This window comes from Mustelus asterias, unplaced genomic scaffold, assembly GCF_964213995.1.
Source record: "Mustelus asterias unplaced genomic scaffold, sMusAst1.hap1.1 HAP1_SCAFFOLD_198, whole genome shotgun sequence".
Classification (NCBI taxonomy): domain Eukaryota; kingdom Metazoa; phylum Chordata; class Chondrichthyes; order Carcharhiniformes; family Triakidae; genus Mustelus; species Mustelus asterias.
In genome coordinates this window covers 773,789-796,631 of record NW_027590190.1, presented here as the reverse complement: position 1 = coordinate 796,631, position 22,843 = coordinate 773,789, and the positions used below count along the sequence as shown (strand labels likewise).

The following is a 22,843-nucleotide window of genomic DNA, read 5'->3' as shown; positions in this document are numbered from 1 at the left end:
ACATCATGGCTGATCTTTTTGTGTTGCGTTCTCGTGCTATACCCGATACTTTTGATGCCCTTATCCAACAAGAATTAGTATAAAGGCAAAATTCTGCTGTTGTTGGAATCTGAAACAAAAACAGAAAATGCTGGACAATCTCAGCAAGTCTGACAGCATCTGCAGAGAGAGAATAGAGGCAACATTTTGAGTCAGGATTACTCTTTGTCAGAGGTGAAGACAAGGAAAATCGGACAAAATTGGGAAGCAATCTATTAAACCTCCTCTGAACCACTTTCAATGCATTTGTATCATTTCTTAAATAGGAGACAAAGCTGCACCGAATGTTCAAGATGCAGTCTCAGCAACGCCCTGCATAACTGAAGCAGAACATCTTTACTCCGAGGTTCACTTTCTCTCGTAATAAAGGATAACATTCCATTTGTAAGAACTTTGATTTATTTGAACTAAGATTTATGGGGGTTCTCTTGTTTACAATAACATCCCTAATCGTAAATCACACCAGGTTCCAGTGTCTTGACCATATGGTAAGAAAGAACACATTAAATGGTGAATTCAGAAAGTTTATTTATCATTAAAAATGTAACAAGTCAGAAAGATAAAAACGGAGTGTCGATTAACAGTTAATAGAGAAAGTTTAACATTAACAATTGAACAGACTTCTCTCCATCCCTCTCAGACCAGGACATGAAGTGACCGCTCCAAAAACATGGATAACTTGTAAAACCAACAGCTCTCAACACCTCTCTGTAAACATCTCTCCCTCCACCTCTCTCTACCAAATTGCCTTCTCAAGACCACTTTTTTATACTTTAAAAATGCCGAAAGCCCATCTTAGCCAATTCCCATAAATCTTCAATTATAAACTAAAATAGACATGAGTTTTCAGATGATTTGAAAAGAAATGAACTGTCTGCTGAAAGGGTTAACTTTTCTACAGAACCTAAAGGGATGGGGAGTGAGCAGCAAACACTTGGCCCTCAATAATACCACTTTACACAAGTATAAAAATCAAAACAAACTCGATTGTAAACTTCATCTCTTAATTTTTTTGTTATATTCCAGAACCTAATTATTTTCATTTGATCAGTTTTTGTTAGGGATGGACAACTTCTGTTCTTTATAAACTGATTCACTCATTTTGTTTATTCTACATGGGCTCGGAGAATCAGAACCCAGACTTTATCATCCTTATCCTTTTTCTCCCTTTGCCACCACTCCCTCTGTTTTGCGGGAGGGTCGTGGGGATTCCAATCAGAACTAATCATTTTATCAGAAAAGTTAAATACTGCGGATGCTGGAATCTGAAACAACAACAGAAAATGCTGGAAAAGCTCAGCAGGTCTGGCAGCATCTGTGGAGACAGAGTGGAGCCAATGTTTCAAGTATGGATGACCCTTCATAAGAGCTGTTATGAAATGTCTTCCAGACTTGAAACGTTGGCTGTATTCTCCAATAATTTTATCGATAAGTTTCTTGTTCTTAGTTTCCAAACAGCAGGTAAGAGACCTGTCCAGTCCTCACTCAAGCTCTGATTTTTCACTGGCCATGCTTGGGTCAGTTTATAACCATTAGAATCTACTCTGAGGTCTGCTTTTCAGTCCAGTGCTACTTGGAGTATACCGTCACTTCACTGACTATCGGGTCACATGTCCCTCACAGTTCTTATCACAAATTTGGGATAAAATAATTTAAACAATGCCTGAGAACGCTTTTTAACTTCTTAACCAACTACCTACCACTGTTTGTTGATTGGTCAGACCCCCTTTTTACAGATTCGGGAATCTCAGCCGCTGAACACCAGCCGGTCCTGGAATAAGTTTAATTCTAACCCATTCTGAGTAAATATTCTCACCAGGTCCTCTGTCGGGGCCCTGCTAAGCAGCTTTAATGGTCCGTGATTGCAGAAACTGAGCAGTCACAGGAATGTGGTCAAGATAGTCCAGTCCCACAATGCCTCACATTCAATCTGCAGTCCTTCAATTATAACAGAATATGTGGCTGTATGTAGCTGCCTCGGCCACAATCAGCGCCAACACTGCCTTCCTGAACTGCTACAATGCCTGAGGTATAAGTACACCCACAGTGCTGTTAGGGAGGGATTTCCAGCTACACATTCCATACTTCCTCTAGACTGTAGGTGGATACCAGATTGATATATTCCATTCACCCACACCCAAGGTGAGTTATTCCAATTTCTTTATTGTCCAGGACAATATATTCACAATATCTTTCAAACAGAAATTAAAGAATATTTTGATGCAGTGCATGGTACTGACCTGGAACTCGCTGCCTATGAGGGTGGAGGAAGTGGAGACAGTAAACAATTACAAAGGAAATTGGATGGGCTTCTGGGGGCGTTTCAAACAGAAATGCTGACTAAATATCTCTGAACTTCCTAACACCCTGTCACTCTGTGATCCTTGTGAAATTTGAAACCAGGTATTCGCAACAAGACTCAAAGAGCATCAGCCCACTGGAGGCAAAGTTGTGAGACCGGCCAGTCCAGCAGAAAGAAACCCTCCGACCCTCCCCATTGACCAACTGTGAGAATGAACAGAATGCAGTCCTGGTGTAATTGAGAGCAGAAACAATAACAGCAGAATCCAACCCCTGTGAACTTGTTGGTGCCTCAGCAGCTGGGATGAAATTCTGAACCCTTTTTATACGCTGAGCAGGTGGACGGTTTCTCCCCAGTGTAACCTCACTGATGTCTCAGCAGGTGGGACAACTGAGTGAATTCCTTCCCACACTGAGAGCAGGTGAATGGCCTCTCCCCATGTGAACTCGCTGGTGTCTCTGCAGGTTTGATGAACGAGCGAAACCCTTCCCACACTGAGAGCAGGTAAACGGCCTCTCCCCAGTGTGAATGCGCTGATGTGTCTGCAGGACGGATGACTGAGCGAAACCCTTCCCACACTGAGAGCAGGTAAACGGCCTCTCCCCAGCGTGAATGCGCTGATGTGTCTGCAGGTGGGATAACTGAGTGAATCCCTTTCCACACTGAGAGCAGGTGAACGGCCTCTCCCCAGTGTGAATTCGCTGGTGTCTCTGCAAAGTGGATGACATGGTGAATCCCTTTCCACACTGAGAGCAGGTGTACGGCCTCTCCCCAGTATGAACGCGCTGATGTGTCTGCAGGTCGGATAACCGAGTGAATCCCTTTCCACACTGAGAGCAGGTGAATGGCCTCTCCCCAGTGTGAATTCGCTGGTGTGTCCACAGGTTGGATAACTGGTTGAACCCCTTCCCACATTGAGAGCAGGTGAATGGCCTCTCCCCAGTGTGAATTCGCTGGTGTCTCTGCAAAGTGGATGACACAGTGAATCCCTTTCCACACTGAGAGCAGGTGAACGGTCTCTCTCCAGTGTGAACTCGCTTGTGTGTCTGCAGGTGGGGGAACCGAATGAATCCCTCCCCACACTCAAAGCAGATGAATGGCCTCTCCCCAGTGTGGTTGCGCCGATGAGCATCCAGCAGAGAGGGGTATCTGTATCTCTTTCCACAGTCTGCACATTTCCATGGTTTCTCCATGGTGCAGGTGTCCTTGCCTCTCCCTTGGGTGGCCAATCAGTTGAAGCCTTGTCCACACACAGAACACGGGTACAGTCTCTCCCCGCTGTGAATGGTGTGATATTTATTCAGGCTGTGTAACTGGTTAAAGCTCTTCAGTCAGTGCACTGGAACACTCTCACTTGAATGTGGAAGTGTGTTGATGCTTTTCCAGTCACATTAATGTTTGAAATCTTTTCAAATCTTCCAGATTCAATGGCCGATGATATTCAGGTCCCAAGGAATATGACTCTGCCAGATCTAGATGTGACGTTTGAGATTTTAGCCTGTGATTCCTCTTTCAATATCCTGCAAAACAAGTTGACACAAGTCATCAGTGTCAGTACAGGATAGAAATTCAGAACAGACAATTCCAGTTTCTATGGAACATTCTTTCTCTCTCAATCCCCAAAAGCTGTGAATCTCCATCCCACACACTCTCCCTCCATTCTCACTCTGCTGTATCTAATATTTACCCTTCCAATTCTCCTGAAGGTGCTGATTGACAGATCCATGCTCACTCCTTCCTGTCCTTAACACAGAGAGCTGAAAATCTCCACGCAGGCTGCCAAACAGGTACATGTCTATCTGACCGGCCGAACAATGTGTGGAATATACCGACTGGATTCACTTCCTTACCATTCAGTTGCTGCAAGTCCCCAATTTCCTCCAGAATGAGAAAAGAAATGGAAAGGAGGAAACATTGATTTCCTCCCAGATGTTGTACAGAGGCGGAAGTTTCAATCATTGGCCAACTTCCGCATTGTGATGGCACAATATAACCGAGCCTGAATTAGCCAATAGGAATAAGTCTGTTCCCATGTGACGTCCTGTGGTTCCAGTGCGCAGGCCCGGGCGCGCGTCCACGGGAGCCCCGCCCCCACCCATTGTTCCCCTCCCTCTGCACCTCCTCGAGCCAAGGTTTCCAGGCAACCGGCTGGCGGCTCCGGCCAGAGCGAGAAGCCGCGCGGTGATCTCCCCCTCCCCCCTCTCTCTACGGCGGCTGCTCCAAAAAGAGATCGAGAGCGACCGCTGGCGGCAGCCGCACTGCGCCTGCTCCGGACAGCTCGGCTCAGCAGCACTCTCTGCGCCTGCTCCGGACAGCTCGGCTCAGCAGCGCTCTCTGCGGCTGCTCCGGACAGCTCGGCTCAGCAGCGCTCTCTGCGGCTGCTCCGGACAGCTCGGCTCAGCAGCGCTCTCTGCGGCTGCTCCGGACAGCTCGGCTCAGCAGCACTCTCTGCGCCTGCTCCGGACAGCTCGGCTCAGCAGCGCTCTCTGCGCCTGCTCCGGACAGCTCGGCTCAGCAGCGCTCTCTGCGCCTGCTCCGGACAGCTCGGCTCAGCAGCGCTCTCTGCGCCTGCTCCGGACAGCTCGGCTCAGCAGCGCTCTCTGCGCCTGCGTGCTGGGCTGCCAGCTGAGGGAGTGGGGGAGGGGACTTTGCAAAATCTCTTCCCATCATTTTCTTCCAAGTCCCGCAGTTTGATTTGAAACAGAACAGCTTCTGTTTGTAGCTTCACCACAGACTCCAACTTCACACACAGACTCGAACTTCACACACAGACTCGAACTTCACACACAGACTCCAACTTCACACACAGACTCCAACTTCACACACAGACTCCAACTTCACACACAGACTCAAACTTCACCACAGACTCAAACTTCACACACAGACTCAAACTTCACCACAGACTCAAACTTCACCACAGACTCAAACTTCACCAGACTCAAACTTCACCACAGAATCAAACTTCACCACAGACTCAAACTTCACCACAGACTCAAACTTCACACACAGACTCAAACTTCACACACAGACTCAAACTTCACCACAGACTCAAACTTCACACACAGACTCAAACTTCACCACAGACTCAAACTTCACCACAGACTCCAACTTCACACACAGACTCAAACTTCACACACAGACTCAAACTTCACCACAGACTCAAACTTCACCACAGACTCCAACTTCACCACAGACTCAAACTTCACACACAGACTCAAACTTCACACACAGACTCCAACTTCCTCCTCTGGACAACATCTGTGAGGAAAACACTTTCTTTCTCCCCCTGGGAAATACAGAGACAGAGAAATTCTCTGGAACTGGAATTAGAGCCAAATATACTGAGGGGGAAATGTTTGTGATTTTGTGGAACCTGTTTTTATTGTCCGAGCTTTTTAAAGTGTAATTTATCCTGTCTATTCAAATACTGTTTCTTAATGCATGATTCAGTGATGTTAATTTTAGATTAATTTTTAAAGTAAAATTTTTTTTTAAATGAAACATTGTCTTTTAGTTTATTCCATTGGGATTTGTGGGAATTTGTTTATTATAAGGTGACCATGAGGATCGTAACAACATTGATATGTCTGGTGTTGTTATATGGTGCATACGATGTGGAGATGTCGGTGTTGGACTGAGGTGGGCACAGTAAGAAGTCTCACAACACCTGGTTAAAGTCCAACGGGTTTATTTGGAATCACGAGCTTTCAGAGCGCTGCTCCTTCTCACCTGATGAAGGGGCAGCGTTGTGAAAGCTTGTGATTCCAAATAAACCTGTTGGACTTTAACCTGGTGTTGTGAGACTTCTTACTATATGGTGCATATTAGGTATATTATTTATGGATTTGTATTACAGTTGATGTTGTTTAATTCCAGAATAGTATTGTAACTACTCTGTATATTTTCCAGTCAAAGAGTCAGCAGAGCACAAGATAAATCAATTCAGCAGCTTGAGTCCGTGCCCAGTCTCTGTCGGGGAATCCACTCAGTGCCATTTTTCCTCCATATCCCTGTTCCCCAGTACGTTTAATTCCTTCAAGTGCCCGACAAATTTTATTTTGAAATCACTGGTCGTCTCCACTTCCACCACTCTCATCGTCAGTGAGTTCCAGAACATGATTGCTTGCTCCCTAAGTCAAGTTCTTCCGCATCCATCTGTCATAGAATCATAGAAACCCTACAGTACAGAAAGAGGCCATTCGGCCCATCGAGTCTGCACCGACCACAATCCCACCCAGGCTCTACCCCCATATCCCTACATATTTTACCCACTAATCCCTCTAATCTATGCATCCCAGGACACTAAGGGGCAATTTTAACATGGCCAATCAACCTAACCCGCACATCTTTGGACTTTAATCTCTAATCTCTAATCATGTATCTCTAATCATGTAATAGAGTTCTGAATATTGCTTACATTTTTAGTCCACTAAATATGCAAATTTTTTATATGCTTAGACACAAGCCTGTGTGAAGATTTCGGGAATATGTGTCCTGTACATGAAACAGTCAGCACGGATCTGTCGATTAGGATGAATCAGCACCCTCAGGACAATGTCTATTTCAGGTCCAGCAAAGTGAGAATGGAGGGATGAAGGTTTACAAATTTTCAAGAATGAGAGGAAAGAATGTTCCACAGAAACTAGAATTGTCTGTTCTGAGTTTTTATCCTGGACTGACAGCAATGATTTTTGTGAATTTCTTTCACAGGCTATTAGAAGGGGAGAATTTACAGACACAAATCTCAACAAACATGACGTTAGGATCTGACAGAGTCACCCAATTATTCAGGATCTGAATACCATCGGCATTTGAAACTAGAATGGGAAATGTTTGTCTGTCCCTTCAAACTGTTTAAACATCAGTGTGACTGGAAAATCACTGAGACACATTCACTCGAGTGAGAGTATTCCAGTGAACTGACTGTGGAAAGAGCTTTAACCAGTTACACAGCCTGGAAAAGATTGAAGGATTCACAGTGAGGAGAGGGACCATGTACGTGTTATCTGTGGGGTCAAACCTTCATCTGAACCTGGAGATGTACAAAGACACTCAGACCATGGAAATGTAGGGACTGTGGGAAGGGATTCAATTGTCCCTCGAAGCTGGAAACCCTTCGATGCAGCCACACTGTGGAGACACCGTTCACCTGCTCTGAGTTTGGAAGGGGATTTCGTGATTCATCCACCCTGAGGAATCACCAGCGACTTCACATCAGGGAGAGGCCATTCACCTGCTCTGAGTGTGGGAAGAAATTCAGCGATTCGTCTGCCCTGCTGACACACCAGCGGGTTCACAATGGGAAGAGACCATTCACCTGTTGTGTGTGTGGAAAGGGATTCACTCAGTCATCTACCCTGCAGAACCACCAGCGATTTCACACGGGTGAGGGACTGTTCCCCTGCTCAGAGCGTGGGAAGGGATTCACTCACTCATCGCTCCCGCTGACAAACCAACGCATTCACACTGGGCCGAGGCCATTCATCTGCTCCGAGTGTGGGAAGGGATTCACTCAATTATCTAGTCTGCTGAGACCCAAACGATTACATACTGGGGAAAGGCCATTCATCTGATGTGTGTGTGGGAAGTGACTCAGTGAATCATCCAGTCTGCTGGAATACTGAGGCTCCTCCCCCAATAAGGAACCTGTTCAATGCTCTGACTGTGGGAGCTGCTTTAAAACCTGAGCCTACCTGAGGGTCGACCAGCGCATTCACACTGAGGAGACCCCGTTCAGGCGCTCTCACTGTGCAAAGAGGTTTAGAACATCATCTGACCTACTGAAACATCAGGGAATTCACATTGAGGAGAGACCCTGATAATTCCCACTCACTTTCAGCGATTTCTCATGAAACCTACCAGGTTGGAAGCTTCTGCCTGAAATTTTATTTTCCCTCAGTTTCCAAACTGAGACCATTCACCTGCTCAGTGTGTGGGAAAGGATTCACTTGTTCATCCAAGCTGCTGAGACACCATGGCAGTCACACCTATTAGTGTTCTTTCGGATGCTCTGACTGTGGCTGTTAATTATATCAATAGAGGTTAAGTTTATTCAGATGGAGGGCACTGATTAGATAGTTATAATGAGCAGGTACAAAGTGGGACTCACTAATATAACTTGGAGTCAGAGTTGAACCTGTAATGTTTGATTCTGTGAACAAATCTAGACCAAATAAAGATTGACTCCGCCCCAAGGCTGTCAGGATTATAACATGGTAACAGAAAATGCTTGTCTTATGGTGAAGGTTGGAAACTAAAAGAAAGTATATTTCAGACGGAAGCTGACAATCCCAGCAGCTTTTGTGAGAAATGACTGAAAGGCAGTGGGAATTGTCAGGGTCTGATTACCTGCTGATGCTCTCGGAGTCTGAACCATACAACCAGTGGAAGAATGAATTGGCGATGTGGACACGGGTTACATCCAGATCAAGGAGGAAACAAGATCTGGCCTTGGCATTGTCACTTCCTAACACAAGGAAAATCAGCAACAAAGCATTTTCTGATCAGCCAAACTGCAAGTTGATACCTGCACTGGCACGGATGATTCATGTAAAGAATTCACTTCAGGTGGTTGGAGGGTAGAATCCCTGTCAATTGGTCTACGGGAGAAATCCCAAATTCCCCTCTGTGCCGGGCGATCGCCCTCCTGCCCCTGGACTCTTGATATCACACTTTTAAAACCTCCCATTTGCCAGTCATTCCTTTCCCTTCAAACAAACTCACCGAATCGACATCTGCTCGATCCTGCCTAATGCCCACAAAAGTGGCCCTGCTCCAGTTTAGGGCCTTGACCTGTGGACCTGTCCTATTTTTTTCCAGAACTATTTTGAAACTATTGGTGCTCCCAATAGTGCTCCCTGACTGACACTTCAGTCACTTGCTCCACCTCGTTTCTTAACTGTCTAATAGAAAGTGAGTCCAGGAATTGATGATGAAAAATAAGGGGCTGGGAGATGAATTGAACAAGTATTTTGCCTCGGTCTTCACAATAGAGGATACAGTTAAAACTCAGAAACAGCTGGAAATCAGAAAACAGAAGTGTGGGATGAACTCTGAAAAAGCACAATTCCCAGGGAAGTGGTCCTCAGCAAACTGTTGGAGCTGTGGGCTGATGGGTCCTCGGGTCCTGCTGGGCTTCATTCTCGGGTCCTGCTGGGCTCCATTCTCGGGTCCTGCTGGGCTTCATTCTCGGGTCCTGCTGGGCTTCATTCTCGGGTCCTGCTGGGCTTCATTCTCGGGTCCTGCTGGGCTTCATTCTCGGGTCCTGCTGGGCTCCATTCTCGGGTCCTGCTGGGCTTCATTCTCGGGTCTTAACAGAGGGAGATAGTTGGTGTTGTTCAATTTTCTTAACCGTCCGTCGCCATTACCCGCACTGCGCATGCTTCAGGTCCCGCCCCTCATTCACTCCGATTGGTTGGAGGACCAGCCGCTCCCGCTCGGTCATCCAGCCCCGCCCCCTCTTCCTATTGGCCCGGAGCTGCCGTCAATCAGTCCCGGGGCATTGTGATGTGGAGCATGCGCAGTGTCATTGCTGTCCTTGGCGCTTGTTTGTCCCGGAGAAGCGGAGTCAGCGTTAGGCGGTGGCTGGGAGGATTTGGAAACACTTTGTGGATCCGCAAACCCTTCAGAATCATTGTCAGCTCCCTGGTTTGCAGCTGCGGGGCTTCTCCCTCCCTCCCTCCCGGGAACAGGCCCAGGTTAACGGCCCCATCCTGGCTCAGCCACTGGAGGATGGTTCACATCAGAGGATGGGGGAGGGGGACAATAAATAAGAGGTTACACTTTGGCCTCAAATCAATGAGGACTCTGATCTCTGGGAAGGAAGGAAACCCTGGGAGGTGGGCGGGGAGGATTCACAAACACCCGCTGGAGGTCCCAACACCCCCAATAAGAAGCTGCAGCTCCCTGCAGTGACCAGGAGAGAAAATAATTGATTTTATTTTCACTCTGTACAAAAGAGAATTGAACCCAGCCAGAATAGAGGGTGGGAGAAAAGATTTGTGAAGATATTTCACACTGGGTTTGCCAGGCTGACCAACTCTCTGAGAAAATGAAAGGACATCCTTCATGAGTCTGTCGAAGCAGGTGAGCAGTATTGTGTGCGGTGCTGCTGGAACTGCGAGGGTGGACAGGGGCTGGTTGGCAGCCAGAACAGTTGGAAGAGGGTGCTGCACAGATCCATCTTATGGGTGAAACAGCGCCCATACGCCATGCAGCCTGGCACACTGGAGTCATGGGACAATCCATTGAAATATGAGCTGGTTGGTCAGTGTGGGAGTTGGTTGCAGGACAGGGAGGAGGGAAAGTGTTCAGGATGAGGATTTACTGCTGCACAGGAACAAGTGAGGAAACGATGTTCCACAGAACATAGTTTCAAATTCCAGCATCCGCAGTAATTTGCTTTGATTCCAAATAAACTTATTGGACTTTAACCTGGTGTTCTGAGACTTCTTACTGTGCAAACTCCACAGAGACAGTCACCCACCGCTGGAATCGAACCCAGACTCAGTGAGGCAGCAGTGCTAACCGCTGTGCCACAGTGAAGGGAGTTTGCCGCAAATTTCGGGTGATAACAATGGACTGGATGTTGCTCAGAATGTGGAGCACTGCAGCAAAGTACAGAGAGACAGAGCAGCAGACTGGACTGAGAAATGGAGTCTGCAGACTGGAACTGGCAGCATGAGGAGAGGTTATTTAGTCTAACACTCACAGCAATCTACAACCCACCCCCATTACCGAGACAGTGAGACAGAGATTACAAACACTCACCAACACAGCTCCAGTGAAACGTCCCAGGAAAAAGGGGGAATCTGTGGCAGTTCCTGTCCTGAAATAGCCCCAGGACTGTCACTCAAACCCCCAACCCGGCCCAGTTCACAGCTCAGCCTCTCAGCTTGCAGCTTCCTGCACCTTGAGCCAACCCTGCCCAGGGGTGGGAGGGATGTGGAACCACAGAGTGGGGGGAGGGGTGACCTCCTGCTGTGTCCCAAATAGTTTCTCCTTCCCCTCCCCCTTGGCGCTCTCAGCTCTCAATGTGGATGTGTTGATGGACATTGCAGAGCCTCACTGAGCTGCGCCTGTCCCTTATCCTGGGTCAACCCCTCCCCCTGGGTTCAGTGTGTTCAGTTCGCTGCTTCTTTCCCTGCTGAACCTTCAGTTAATCAAAAACAGAAAGTGCTGGAAAACCTCAGCAGTCTGATCGCATCTGTGATCATCCAGACTGGAAGCATTAACTCCATTCTCTCTCCACAGATGCTGTCAGACCTGCTTTGATTTTCCAGCATTTTCTGTTTAAGATTCCAGCATCCGCAGTATTTTTGCTTTTATCTTCATTTAAACAAACATTCTTTGATGGCCTTTACCCTCCGTGCTCCTTTCCAGAGCTTCCCACCTTCTGCTATTGTCCCTGACTCCCACATTATCTGTCATTCCTTCCCTTTATCCCGCTCACATCCCGCTCGAAACTCAGGCTCAGAGTTTTAGCGCCATCTCCCCCTCCCCCAGCCTCCACATCCCAACACCCGGAATCTCTAACCCAGCGGTTCCAGTTTGTCTGGTTTGAGTTCAGATTTGCCGCAGCACCGACAGGGTTTCACTTCAAACCAGCCGGAACTGACTGCTCACAAATCCCTAAATGTTTCTCCAGCAGCCCGGGCTTGTTAATGTTGTTTAAAGTCAGCGCCCAAATGCAGTTACTCTCCTCAGTTTAAAAAACTTCTCCGTTTAATCCAAAGTATTATTCGCACCAGACATAAACACAAAATTGTGAACGTTACCCACCGCCCCCCCCCCCGCCCCCAACTCCCCCCTCCCCCCCGCCCCCCGCAACGAGACCCGAGCTGGGGTGTCCTGAGTAAGAGACATCTGTTTCGGGTGTGACAATTCTTACACATTCTCTGGTTGACATAAAACGGAAAACGCTGGAAATTGCCCCCATTACCGAGACAGTGAGACAGAGATTACAAACACTCTTTTTTTAAATTTCAAAAATATACTTTATTCACAAAAAAAAACTCTCCAATAAAACATTGCAAAATGACAGATCCAAAAGTCATAAACAGTGCAAAAAAGAATCATTTTTACAGTACAATACAGTGCTTATTTACAAAAACATTACATTTCGTTACATTTCATTTCTTAAAACTATGTACATACGTCAGAGTTTACTGTGTGCCGTTATTTTTCAGGTTGGCACACAGTTACGCAGGCCGAGGGTATTCTGCAGTTACCCGGCCCTCGGTCTGCCTCGGTTGAGATGCTTTACACGGTGGCCTTTCCCCATTGTGCCTTGGCGGCGGCTGCCCCAAGCTTGAGCGCGTCCCTGAGCACGTAGTCCTGGACCTTGGAATGTGCCAGTCTGCAACACTCGGTCGAGGACAATTCTTTCAGCTGGAAGATCAGCAAGTTTCGGGCGGACCAAAGTGCGTCCTTCACCGAGTTGATGACCCTCCAGCAGCAGTTGATATTTGTCTCGGTGTGCGTCCCCGGAAACAGTCCGTAGAGCACAGAGTCCTGCGTCACCGAGCTGCCCGGGACGAACCGCGACAAATACCACTGCACCTCACTCCAGACCTTCTTTGCAAAGGCACATTCCACAAGGAGGTGTGCGACCGTCTCATCAGCCCCGCAGCCACTTCGAGGGCAGCGTGCGGTGAGGTTGAGACCCCGGGCGTGCATAAAGGATCTGACGGGGAGTGCCCTTCTCACCACCAGCCAAGCCAGGTCTTGGTGCTTGTTTGTGAGTTCTGGTGATGAGGCATTCTGCCAAATGACATTGACAGTCCGCTCAGGGAACCATCCGACAGGATCTGCCGTCTCCTTTTCTCTCAGGGCCTCAAGGACATTACGTGCTGACCACTGCTTGATAGCCATGTGGTCAAAGGTGTGTTTCCGGAAGAATTTCTCCACGAAGGACAGGTGCTGCGGTACGGTCCAACTACTTGGAGCGTTCCGCGGCAATGTGGCCAGACCCATCCTCCGCAACACTTGGGACAGGTAGAACCTCAAAAAATAGTGGCACTTGCTGTTACTGTACCGAGGATCTACACACAGCTTGATGCAGCCGCACACAAAGGTGGCCATCAGGATGAGGGCGGCGTTGGGAACGCTTTTCCCTCCGTTCTCTGGAGATTTGTGCATCGCCTCCCTGCGGACACGATCCATCTTTGATCTCCAGATGAACTTGAAGATGGCCCGGGTCACTGCTGCTGCGCAGGACTTGGGGAGAGGCCACACCTGCGCCACGTACAACAACACGGACAGAACCTCGCATCGGATCACAAGATTCTTCCCAGTGATGGAGAGGGAGCGTTGCTCCCACGATCCCAATTTTTGTCTGGCTTTGGCGATGCGCTCCTCCCAGTTTTTGGCGCATGCCCCTGCCGCTCCGAACCATATCCCCAGCACCTTGAGGTAGTCTGCCCTAATGGTGAAGGGGATAAAGGATGTGTCAGGCCAGTTCCCAAAGAACATGGCCTCACTCTTACCCTGGTTGACTTTGGCCCCCGAGGCCAGCTCGAACTGCTCACAGACTCGAAGAAGCCTGCGAACAGACGAGGGGTCCGAGCAGAAAACAGCCACGTCATCCATGTAGAGGGAGGCTTTGACTTGCGTCCCTCCGCTGCCTGGGATTGTAACCCCTTTGATGCCTGGGTCGCTTCTGAGGGCCTCGGCAAAGGGTTCAATGCAACACACAAAAAGGACGGAGGAGAGAGGGCAGCCCTGCCTGACTCCAGACCTGATTTGAAACGTATCTGATTCCCACCCATTGATTGAAACTGCGCTACTGATGTCTGTGTAGAGCAGTTGGATCCAATTGCAGATTCCCTCCCCAAAGCCCATTTTGGAGAGCACATCCATCATGTAGCTGTGCGATATTCTGTCAAACGCCTTCTCCTGGTCTAGACTGATGAGGCAGGTGTCCACCTGCCTGTCCTGCACGTAGGCGATCGTATCCCTGAGTAGCGCGAGGCTATCAGAGATCTTCCTGCCGGGTACAGCACAGGTTTGATCAGGATGGATCACTGACCCCAGAGCAGACTTGACCCGGTTGGCGATGACCTTGGCCAGAATCTTGTAATCCACATTCAATAGTGAAATAGGTCTCCAATTTCTAATTTCTTCCCTTTCCCCCTTCTGCTTGTAGATGAGGGTAATGATGCCTTTCCTCATGGATTCTGACATGCTGCCTTCCAGAAGCATACTCTCGTATACTTCCAGGAGGTCCGGGCCCGTCAAGTCCCACAACGCCGAGTAAAACTCAGCCGGTAAGCCGTCGCTACCGGGAGTTTTACCCTTCTGAAGGGACTCGACGGCCTTTGTCAGCTCATCCAGAGCTACCGGTCTGTCCAGGCTCTCCCGCTCGCCGTCGTCCATGACTTGCGTGATGGACGACAGGAAAGACTGGGAGGCCGTGCTGTCTGTTGGCTTCAGGTCATACAGTCCGGCATAGAAGGATTTGCAGATCCTCAGAATGTCAGACTGCGATGACCCTACAGAGCCATCTTCTTCCTTCAGGCTTGTGATCACAGAGGATTCTCTGTGCACCTTCTGGAAGAAGAAGCGCGAGCACGTTTCGTCCTGCTCCACGGAGCGGACCCTGGACCGGAAGATAACCTTGGAGGCCTCCGAGGCAAAGAGCGAGGCTTGCTGGCTCTTCACCTCCCGGAGGTCCTCCTTGACATCCACCCCCATCGACTGCAGTTGGAGTAGCTCCTGCATGCTTTTCTGGAGTCGGGACATTTCCCCCCGTCTCTCCCTGGCCTTCTGAACCCCTTTTCGGATGAAGAACCTCTTGATGTTGCCCTTGATGGTTTCCCACCAGAGCGATGGAGACTCAAAGAAGGGTTTCACGGTTCTCCAACCGTGGTAAACCCTCTTGAGTTCCTCGAGGTTCTCTGGGGTCAACAGTTCGACATTAAGCTTCCAGGACCCCCTGCCCACTTTCTGGTTTTCCTCCAGCTGACAGTCTGCCAGCAGGAGGCAGTGGTCAGAGAAGAACACCGGCTTGACGTCGGTGGACCTGACCGTGAGCGCGCGGGATGCAAACATGAAGTCGATCCTGGAGCGGACAGACCCGTCTGGCCGCGACCACGTGTATCTACGCTGCCCTCCGTCTGCTGGTTTGCTGAAGACGTCGAGCAGCTTGGCATCTTTGACTGTTTCCAGCAGGGCTCTGGATGTAGCGTCCAGTTTACTCTCGGCCCTGTTGGACCGGCCGGCCTTGTCAATGATGCAGTTAAAGTCCCCACCCAGTATGATTGGCCTGGAGGTGGTGAGTAGCAGTGGCAGCTGTTCGAAGAGTGCCAGCCGCTCGGTCTTGACGGCAGGGGCATACACATTGATCAGCCTGAGAGGGCAGTTTTTGTACGTGACATCTGCTACGAGGAGGCGTCCTCCCACCACGTCCTTAACTTCGGAGACGGTGAAGTTGCCCCCCCCGCAGCAGAATGCCTAGGCCGGATGAACGGCAGTCGTTCCCACCTGACCAGATGGACGGTCCGTGGGACCACACACTCGACCAGCGCCTGTAGTTGCTGAGGTGTGGTATTCCACACTCCTGCAGGAACAGCAGGTCGGCCTTGACCTTGGCCAGGTAGGACAAGCTGGCCGCACATCTCAGGCTGTCTTTAACACTGCAAACATTTAAGGATGCAAACTTTAAAGACATTTTAATGTTTAAGAGGTTTGTCAGTTCTTACGTGTCCTTCAGTCAGCCTCCTCCAGGTGCTGCATTCCTGTGGCGCTGACGAAATTCTGCAGGGCTGCAGGGCTGAGGTAGCAGTCCGACCCTGCGTCAGGGCCCCGACCACGACTGGGTGACATGGTCGGTGTCGTGTAGCCCTCGGTTGGTGCTGGGCTTGCGGCCTGGTCTCCGCCTTGGGCGTTGTCGGTGTCCTCGTTCCTGCTGTCCGGGGCTTCGGGGGCCTCGGCCGCACTGCTGCATCCGTCGGCTGGATGGTCCCCGGCTGCTTTGTGGTCGTTGGTCCGAGTCCATTGTGGTTCCCGTGCCGCTTTCCTAATGCGCCGTTTGAGGCTTTGTCGGTTGCCCGCTTTCTTTTCCTCGTCTGAGGAGACGTCGCCCCTGGAGACCCTGGCTGCGCAGGATTTCCTTTTCTGGGTTCTTTTCTTTTTCTTTACCACCTGCCAGGGGCCCTCGGGATCTCCGTTCTCCTGCTCCATGTCCTCTGCGCCCTCTGCTGGTGGTGGTGTGGATGTGTCATCGTCCTGCTGCACTCGGGGGTCCACCTTTGCTTCAGAAGCTTTCTCCGTGCCAGGATCTTTTGCGGTGGGCTTCTTGTTCCCTGAGGCGGCAGGAGCACTCGCCTTCCTCGCTCCGCCTCCGGTGATCTGGGCGTACGTGACCTTCCGCTTGGGGCAGACTCTGTAAACATGGCCAGTCTCCCCACACAGGTTGCAACATTTGCTGTCTTTGCACTCGTCGGTCGAGTGCCCCTCCTTCAGGCAGTTTCTGCATACCGTGACGGTGCAGCTCGCGGCAAAATGGCCGGTTTTGCCACAGTTGCGGCACAGTCGTGGCTGGCCCCTGTAGTACAGGAAGCCTCGATTCCCTCCGATGGTAAAATTGGAGGGCGGGTGCAGAAGGCCTCCCTTGGGGTCAGTCTTCAGGGTGACTCTCACTTGCCTATTACAGGTCCATATTCCATACTGGTCCATGACGTCCACGCTCTCTCCCTTCACCTCCATGTACCTGGAGAGGAACGTCAGCACATCAGCCGCAGGGACGAAGTGGTTATACATATGAAATGTGATAACCCGGTTCCGCTGGGACGGCATGGTGAACAGGGGCTCCGCCGTCAGGATAGAGAGGGGCCCCTCTTTGCCTTTCTCCTTCACCGCTGTCAGGAGCTTGAGGCATCCTGACATCCACGTGCGGCGGCTTGCTGTACTCAGCCACACCGTAGACGTCTGCTGCTTGGAATCCGCAGCACTCGAACAATACCTTCTTCACGAGGTAATCGCGGCCCACAGGCGAGCCTCCTCCCGAAGCCTTCACCCGGATGGTGTTGGGCTGCCTTTGGCCTGTAGCTTTCAGAGCAGCTGCAGCCATAGCTCGATAACACTGAGTCTTGCTGTACCGGCGTTAGGTCCAAGCCAGAGGCTTGAAACCAGCATAAAGATCCACCAGTAGCAGCAGAGCTCAAGTGTTGTAGACGGTCGTCTGCCGGTCGTCTGACGCCTGCTTCTTCAATCCACAATCCCCATCGAAACTCGATAGCTCCTTGCGAAATCCGAGCCCTTGGCACTTGATCTTAGCCAAAAGGCCGAGCAGCATGTGCATTCAATTTTGATTTGATTTATTGTCAAATGTATTGGGATCCACTGAAAAGTATTGTTTCTTGCACGCTATACAGACAAAGCATACCTTTCATGGAGTACATGGGGAGAAGGAAAGGATAGGGTGCAGGTACAGGTAGGGTGAAGAGAAAGATCAGCTTAATATATGATAGGACCATTCAAACATGACAGTAAGGAAGAAGTTGTTCTTGAGTCGTTTGGTACATGTTTTCAGACTTTTGCATAAATTTACTGAGAAGGTGGTGGTGAGCTGCCTTCCTTCAGTCCATGTGTTATAGGTACACCCATAGTGCTGTTAGGGAGGGAATTACAGGATTTTGATCCAGTGACAATGAAGGAACGGTGATGTATTTCCAAGTTAGGAAGGTGTGTGGCTAGGAGGGGAATTTCCAGCAGGTGGTGTTCCCATGTGTCTGCTGTCCTTGTCCTTCTAGATGATGGTGGTTGTGTGTGTGGGAAGAGATTGACTCAGTCTTTTATCAGCTTTGTTTGTGGGAATACATTTGTTGACAACGGATCCACTGCTTTTCGGTATTTTCCTAATCCACCACAATCCAGTTGCGTCCTCATAACTTCACGGTTACTTCTGTTAGGATTTAAGACTCCTGTTTCAGATTGAGTAACATTGTTTTCAAACTTAGTGTAAAATTCTATTATAAATTTATTATATATTTCGCTCTCAGCCAACCTCACTAAAAACAGATCACCTCTGATCAGCATCACATTTCTGTCTGCGCATCGAGGTACCCTGAGGTTGTGAAAGGCACTATATAAATGAAAATTCTTCCAACTGCAGCCCAGTTGCTGTGGTTATCAGCAACAGCATCAAGACTCCCCTGTTTTATAATGAACAAGGTTCACCCCCGAATCTGATTAACAGCAGTAATAGCTGCAGAATCAGAACAGTGCAGTTGCTTGTGAACCCGCTGGTGTCTCACAAGGTTGGATGATTGAGTGAATCCCTTCCCACACACTGAGCAGCTGAATGGCCTCTCCCCGGTGTGAACTTGCTGGTGTCGCAGCAGGATTGATGATTCAGCAAATCCCTTTCCACACACACAGCAGGGGAATGGTCTCTCCCCGGTGTGAACTCGCTTGTGTCTCAGCAGGGCCGATGACTCAGTGAATCTCTTTCCACACACCCAGCAGGTGAACGGTCTCTCTCCAGTGTGAACTCGCTGGTGTGTCAGCAGGTGGGATGACTGAGTGAATCCCTTTCCGCACTGGGAGCAGGTGAAAGGTTTCTCCCCGGTGTGAACCTGCTGGTGTCGCAACATGTTTGAAAATCGAGTGAATCGCTTTTCACACAAGGGGCAGGTGAATGGACTCATTCCAGTGTGACTGCATTGATGAATTTCCTGATCAGAGGGATAACAGAATCCCTTCCCGGTATCCCCACATTGTCCACATGGACTCTCCCCAGTGTGACCAAATCGATTAGTTTCCTGATCAGACGGATAATGGAATACATTCCCAGTATTCCCACATTGTCCACATGGACTCTCCCTGTTTTGGTTACACTTGTGCCTTCCCATATCAGTCGATTGGTTGAATCCAGATCCACATGTGGAACACGTGTACAGTTTGTCTTCGCTGTGACTGCTGCTCTCCCCTTCCATGATGCCAATGATATTCAGTCCTGATGAATCGAGCGACTCGGTGAGATTGATGTGATGTCTGGTCTGAGCTTCCTGTTCATTTAACTATTTATATTAGTAATTACTGTAAAGAAAAAAGGACCATTTCAGGGTGGACAGTTTTATAACTTTACATTATTTTTATTCTCCTGAATCCCACTCTCCCTCCTCTTTGTTGAAATGAGCCTCTCTCACAATACTTCTGTCCTGCTCAAATGACAACAGCACAGAGGGACAGTGTCCCTTTAAATATGCAGATCACCTGCCAGCACCACACATGCTCAGTTGGCTCAGGCCAATGGGACCAGCACAGTGCCTCCACAGTGGGCTGCTGGGTAAGGAGCCACAGCAGATGAGCTGGGGTGGGGTGGGGTGGGGTCAGGTGACGTTACGGGGATTGAAATATCTGGTATTAGTGATGGTGTGGATATGTGGTCAGAAACTCATCTTGGGGTCAAATCTGACATGGAGATTGTGAAGAGTGTGATTCAGCTTCAGACAGCTCCCAGGGAGAGGGATGGACTCGGTAGTTAGGGAACAGAATTTGTAGTGGTGACTGAAGACAATGACTTTGGTCTTCCCAATTTTTAATTGGAGGAAATTTCTGTTCATCCAGTACTGAATGTGGGATAAGCAGTTTGATAATTTAGTAACAGTGGAGGAATGGAGAGGGATGGGTAGAGCTGGGTGTTGTCAGTGTAGATGGGAAAACTAACACGGTGCTTTTGGATGATGTCATTCAGTGGCAGCATGTGGATGCGAAATAGGAGGGGCCAAGGATAGATCCTTGGGGCTCACCGAGTTCAGGGGGTTTGGAGAGGAAAGGGAGATTGGAGATGGGGCAATAGTTGGCAAAGACTGGGATTGAGTGTTTTTTTCAGGGTGGGTGATTTCAGAGGATTCAAAAGTGAGGGGGACAGTACCAGGGAAAAGAGAGAACCATTAACAATATCACCAAATGTGGGGAAGTTGGATGATCAGCAATTTAGTGAGAATAGGGTCGATGGAGCACGGGGTGGGTCTCATGGACAAGATAAACATGGAGCGGGCACGAGGGGAGATAGGAGAGAAACTGGAGAAAGATGTCTGTTCTGGGCTTGGTCAAGAGGGAACTTTAGACATGGTTTGTCCCAGTAGGCGAGTGGAAGGGAGGGATACAGCAGCAGCAGCTGATCGAATTATCTCAATCTTAGTAACAAAGAAGCTTCATGAACTCCTCACACTTGTTGAGGTGAGAATAGAGGAGATGGGCGAGAAAGAGACCTTCAGAAGGAACTAACTAATGTTTGAGGTGTTAAAGATTCAACATAATGTGCGAACACAATGTTGACTTATTTAACTTTAATCCAGAGTATTAGCCCATGTAACTGGGTTGAAGTTTACCAACTAAGCTTTGACAAAGGGTCATCTGGACTTCATAGAAATCATAGAAACCCTACAGTGCAGAAGGAGGCCATTCGGCCCATCGAGTCTGCACCGACCACTATCCCACCCAGGCCCTATCCCCACATATTTTACCTGCTAATCCCTCTAACCTACACATCCCAGGACTCTCAGGGGCAATTTTTTAACCTGGCCAATCAACCTAACCCGCACATCTTTGGACTGTGGGAGGAAACCGGAGCACCCGGAGGAAACCCACGCAGACACGAGGAGAATGTGCAAACTCCACACAGAAAGTGACCCGAGCCGGGAATCGAACCCAGGACCCTGGAGCTGTGAAGCAGCAGTGCTAACCACTGTGCTACCGTGCCGCCCGTGACTTGAAACGTCAGCTCTTTTCTCTCTTTAAAGATGCTGCCAGACCTGCTGAGATTTTCCAGCATTTTCTCTTTTGGTTTGAAGTTTACCAACATGAACAGAAACAGACCCCAATGAACATGGATCAGTCCTGATCTTATTAACAGTAAAATCTAATCACCTTAGTTACCTATGAACTCGCTGGTGTGTCAGCAGAGGGGATGACTGAGTGAATCCCTTCCCACACTGGGAGCAGGTGAATGGTTTCTCCCCAGTGTGAACCCGCTGATGTACAGTGAGGTCAGATGATGTCTTGAACCCAGCGTCACAGTGAGAGCACCTGAATGGTTTCTCGTCAGTGTGAACACGTTGATGGCGCATCAGTTCCCCAGAACTTTTAAAGCACTTCTCACAGTCTGGACATTTAAAAGGTCTCTCCTCAGTGTGAACTCGTTGATGGTGGAGCAGTTATCGGGAACTTTTGTAGCACTTCCTGCAGTCTGGACATTGAAATGGTCTCTTCTCATTGTGAACACTCTGGTGGTTCAGCAGAGTGGATAATTGAGTGAATCCCTTTCCACACTCAGAACAGGTGAAAGGTCTCTCCCCAGTGTGAATTCGCTGGTGTGTCCGCAGGTTAGATGACCAACTGAACCCATTCCCACACACAGAGCAGGTGAATGGCCTCTCCCCGGTGTGACTACACTGGTGTTCAATGAGTTGAGATGATTGTTTGAACCCAGTCCCACAGTGAGAGCATCTGAATGGCCTCTCATCACTGTGAGCACGTTGATTGAGTATCAGGTCCCGGGAACCTTTATACCACTTCCCAGTCTGGACATTTAAATGGTCTCTCGTCAGTGTGAACTCGCTGGTGCGCCATCAAGTCAGATGACCGAGCGAATCCTTTCTCACACTCTGAGCAAGTGAATGGTCTCTTCCCAGTGTGAACTCGCTGGTGTCTCAGCAGGTTGCCTGACTGAGCGAATCCCTTCCCACAGTTGGAACAATTGAAAGGTCTCTCTCCAGTGTGAACTCGCTGGTGTTGCAGCAGGCTGGATGAGCGAGAGAATCCTTCCCACACTTGGAGCAAATGAATGACCTCTCCCCGGTGTGTCTGGGCTGATGAGTTTCCAGTTCACATAGAGATCTGAATCCCTCCCCACATTCCCATCGTTTCTCAACACTGTGAACGACACTTTATCCTTCTATTTTCACGATTCACAAATATTCAGGTTACGATAAATTAGGTGACTTCATTTGAATCTGATGGGATGTTTGGTTTGAGTTTTCTGACTGCAAATCCTCCCCTTCTGATACCCCGTGGAATTGATCTCAGACAGTAAAATGGGAGCGAGAGAGAACTCACAAAAACAGGTTGTGAAATTGTGAATGAATTTGGTGTTATATGGGGCTGACAGGAGGGAAAGGTGACCATGAAAGCTGTTGGATCTTTTGTGAAAAGTGATCAGGTTCAATCAGCTCCTTCAGGGAAGGGAGCCTGCCACTCCGTCTGAGTCTACACATAGATCTGCACGAACACAAGCAATAGGAGCAGGAGTAGACCATTTGGCCTGTTGAGCCGGCTCCAGCCATTCAACATGATCATGGCTGGTGTTGGTCTTCAATTCCACTTTCCCGCCAGCTCCCCATATCTTTCAGCTCCACCTCCACCGCCCCCCCCTCTCCCCACCCCGCCCCACCCAAGAAACCAAAAATCTCTCCATCCCATCCTTAAACTTAACCAACGATGGAACATCTACCACCCTGGGCTAGAGAATTCAATGCGACAAGAGAGACAGAAAGA

At 49.1% G+C, this 22,843-nt stretch overlaps 1 protein-coding gene across 1 annotated transcript; it reads right to left on the bottom strand.

Moving 5' to 3' along the window:
• Positions 1-545: 545 nt before the first annotated feature.
• Positions 546-4,313, bottom strand: LOC144485533 (uncharacterized). Its single transcript, XM_078203669.1, has 2 exons — positions 4,192-4,313; positions 546-3,861 (listed from the first exon to the last, which is right to left on the bottom strand). Exon 2 carries the CDS (start codon positions 3,532-3,534, stop codon positions 2,716-2,718), a length of 819 nt encoding a protein of 272 aa, XP_078059795.1. The 5' UTR covers positions 3,535-3,861; positions 4,192-4,313; the 3' UTR covers positions 546-2,715.
• Positions 4,314-22,843: the final 18,530 nt, after the last annotated feature.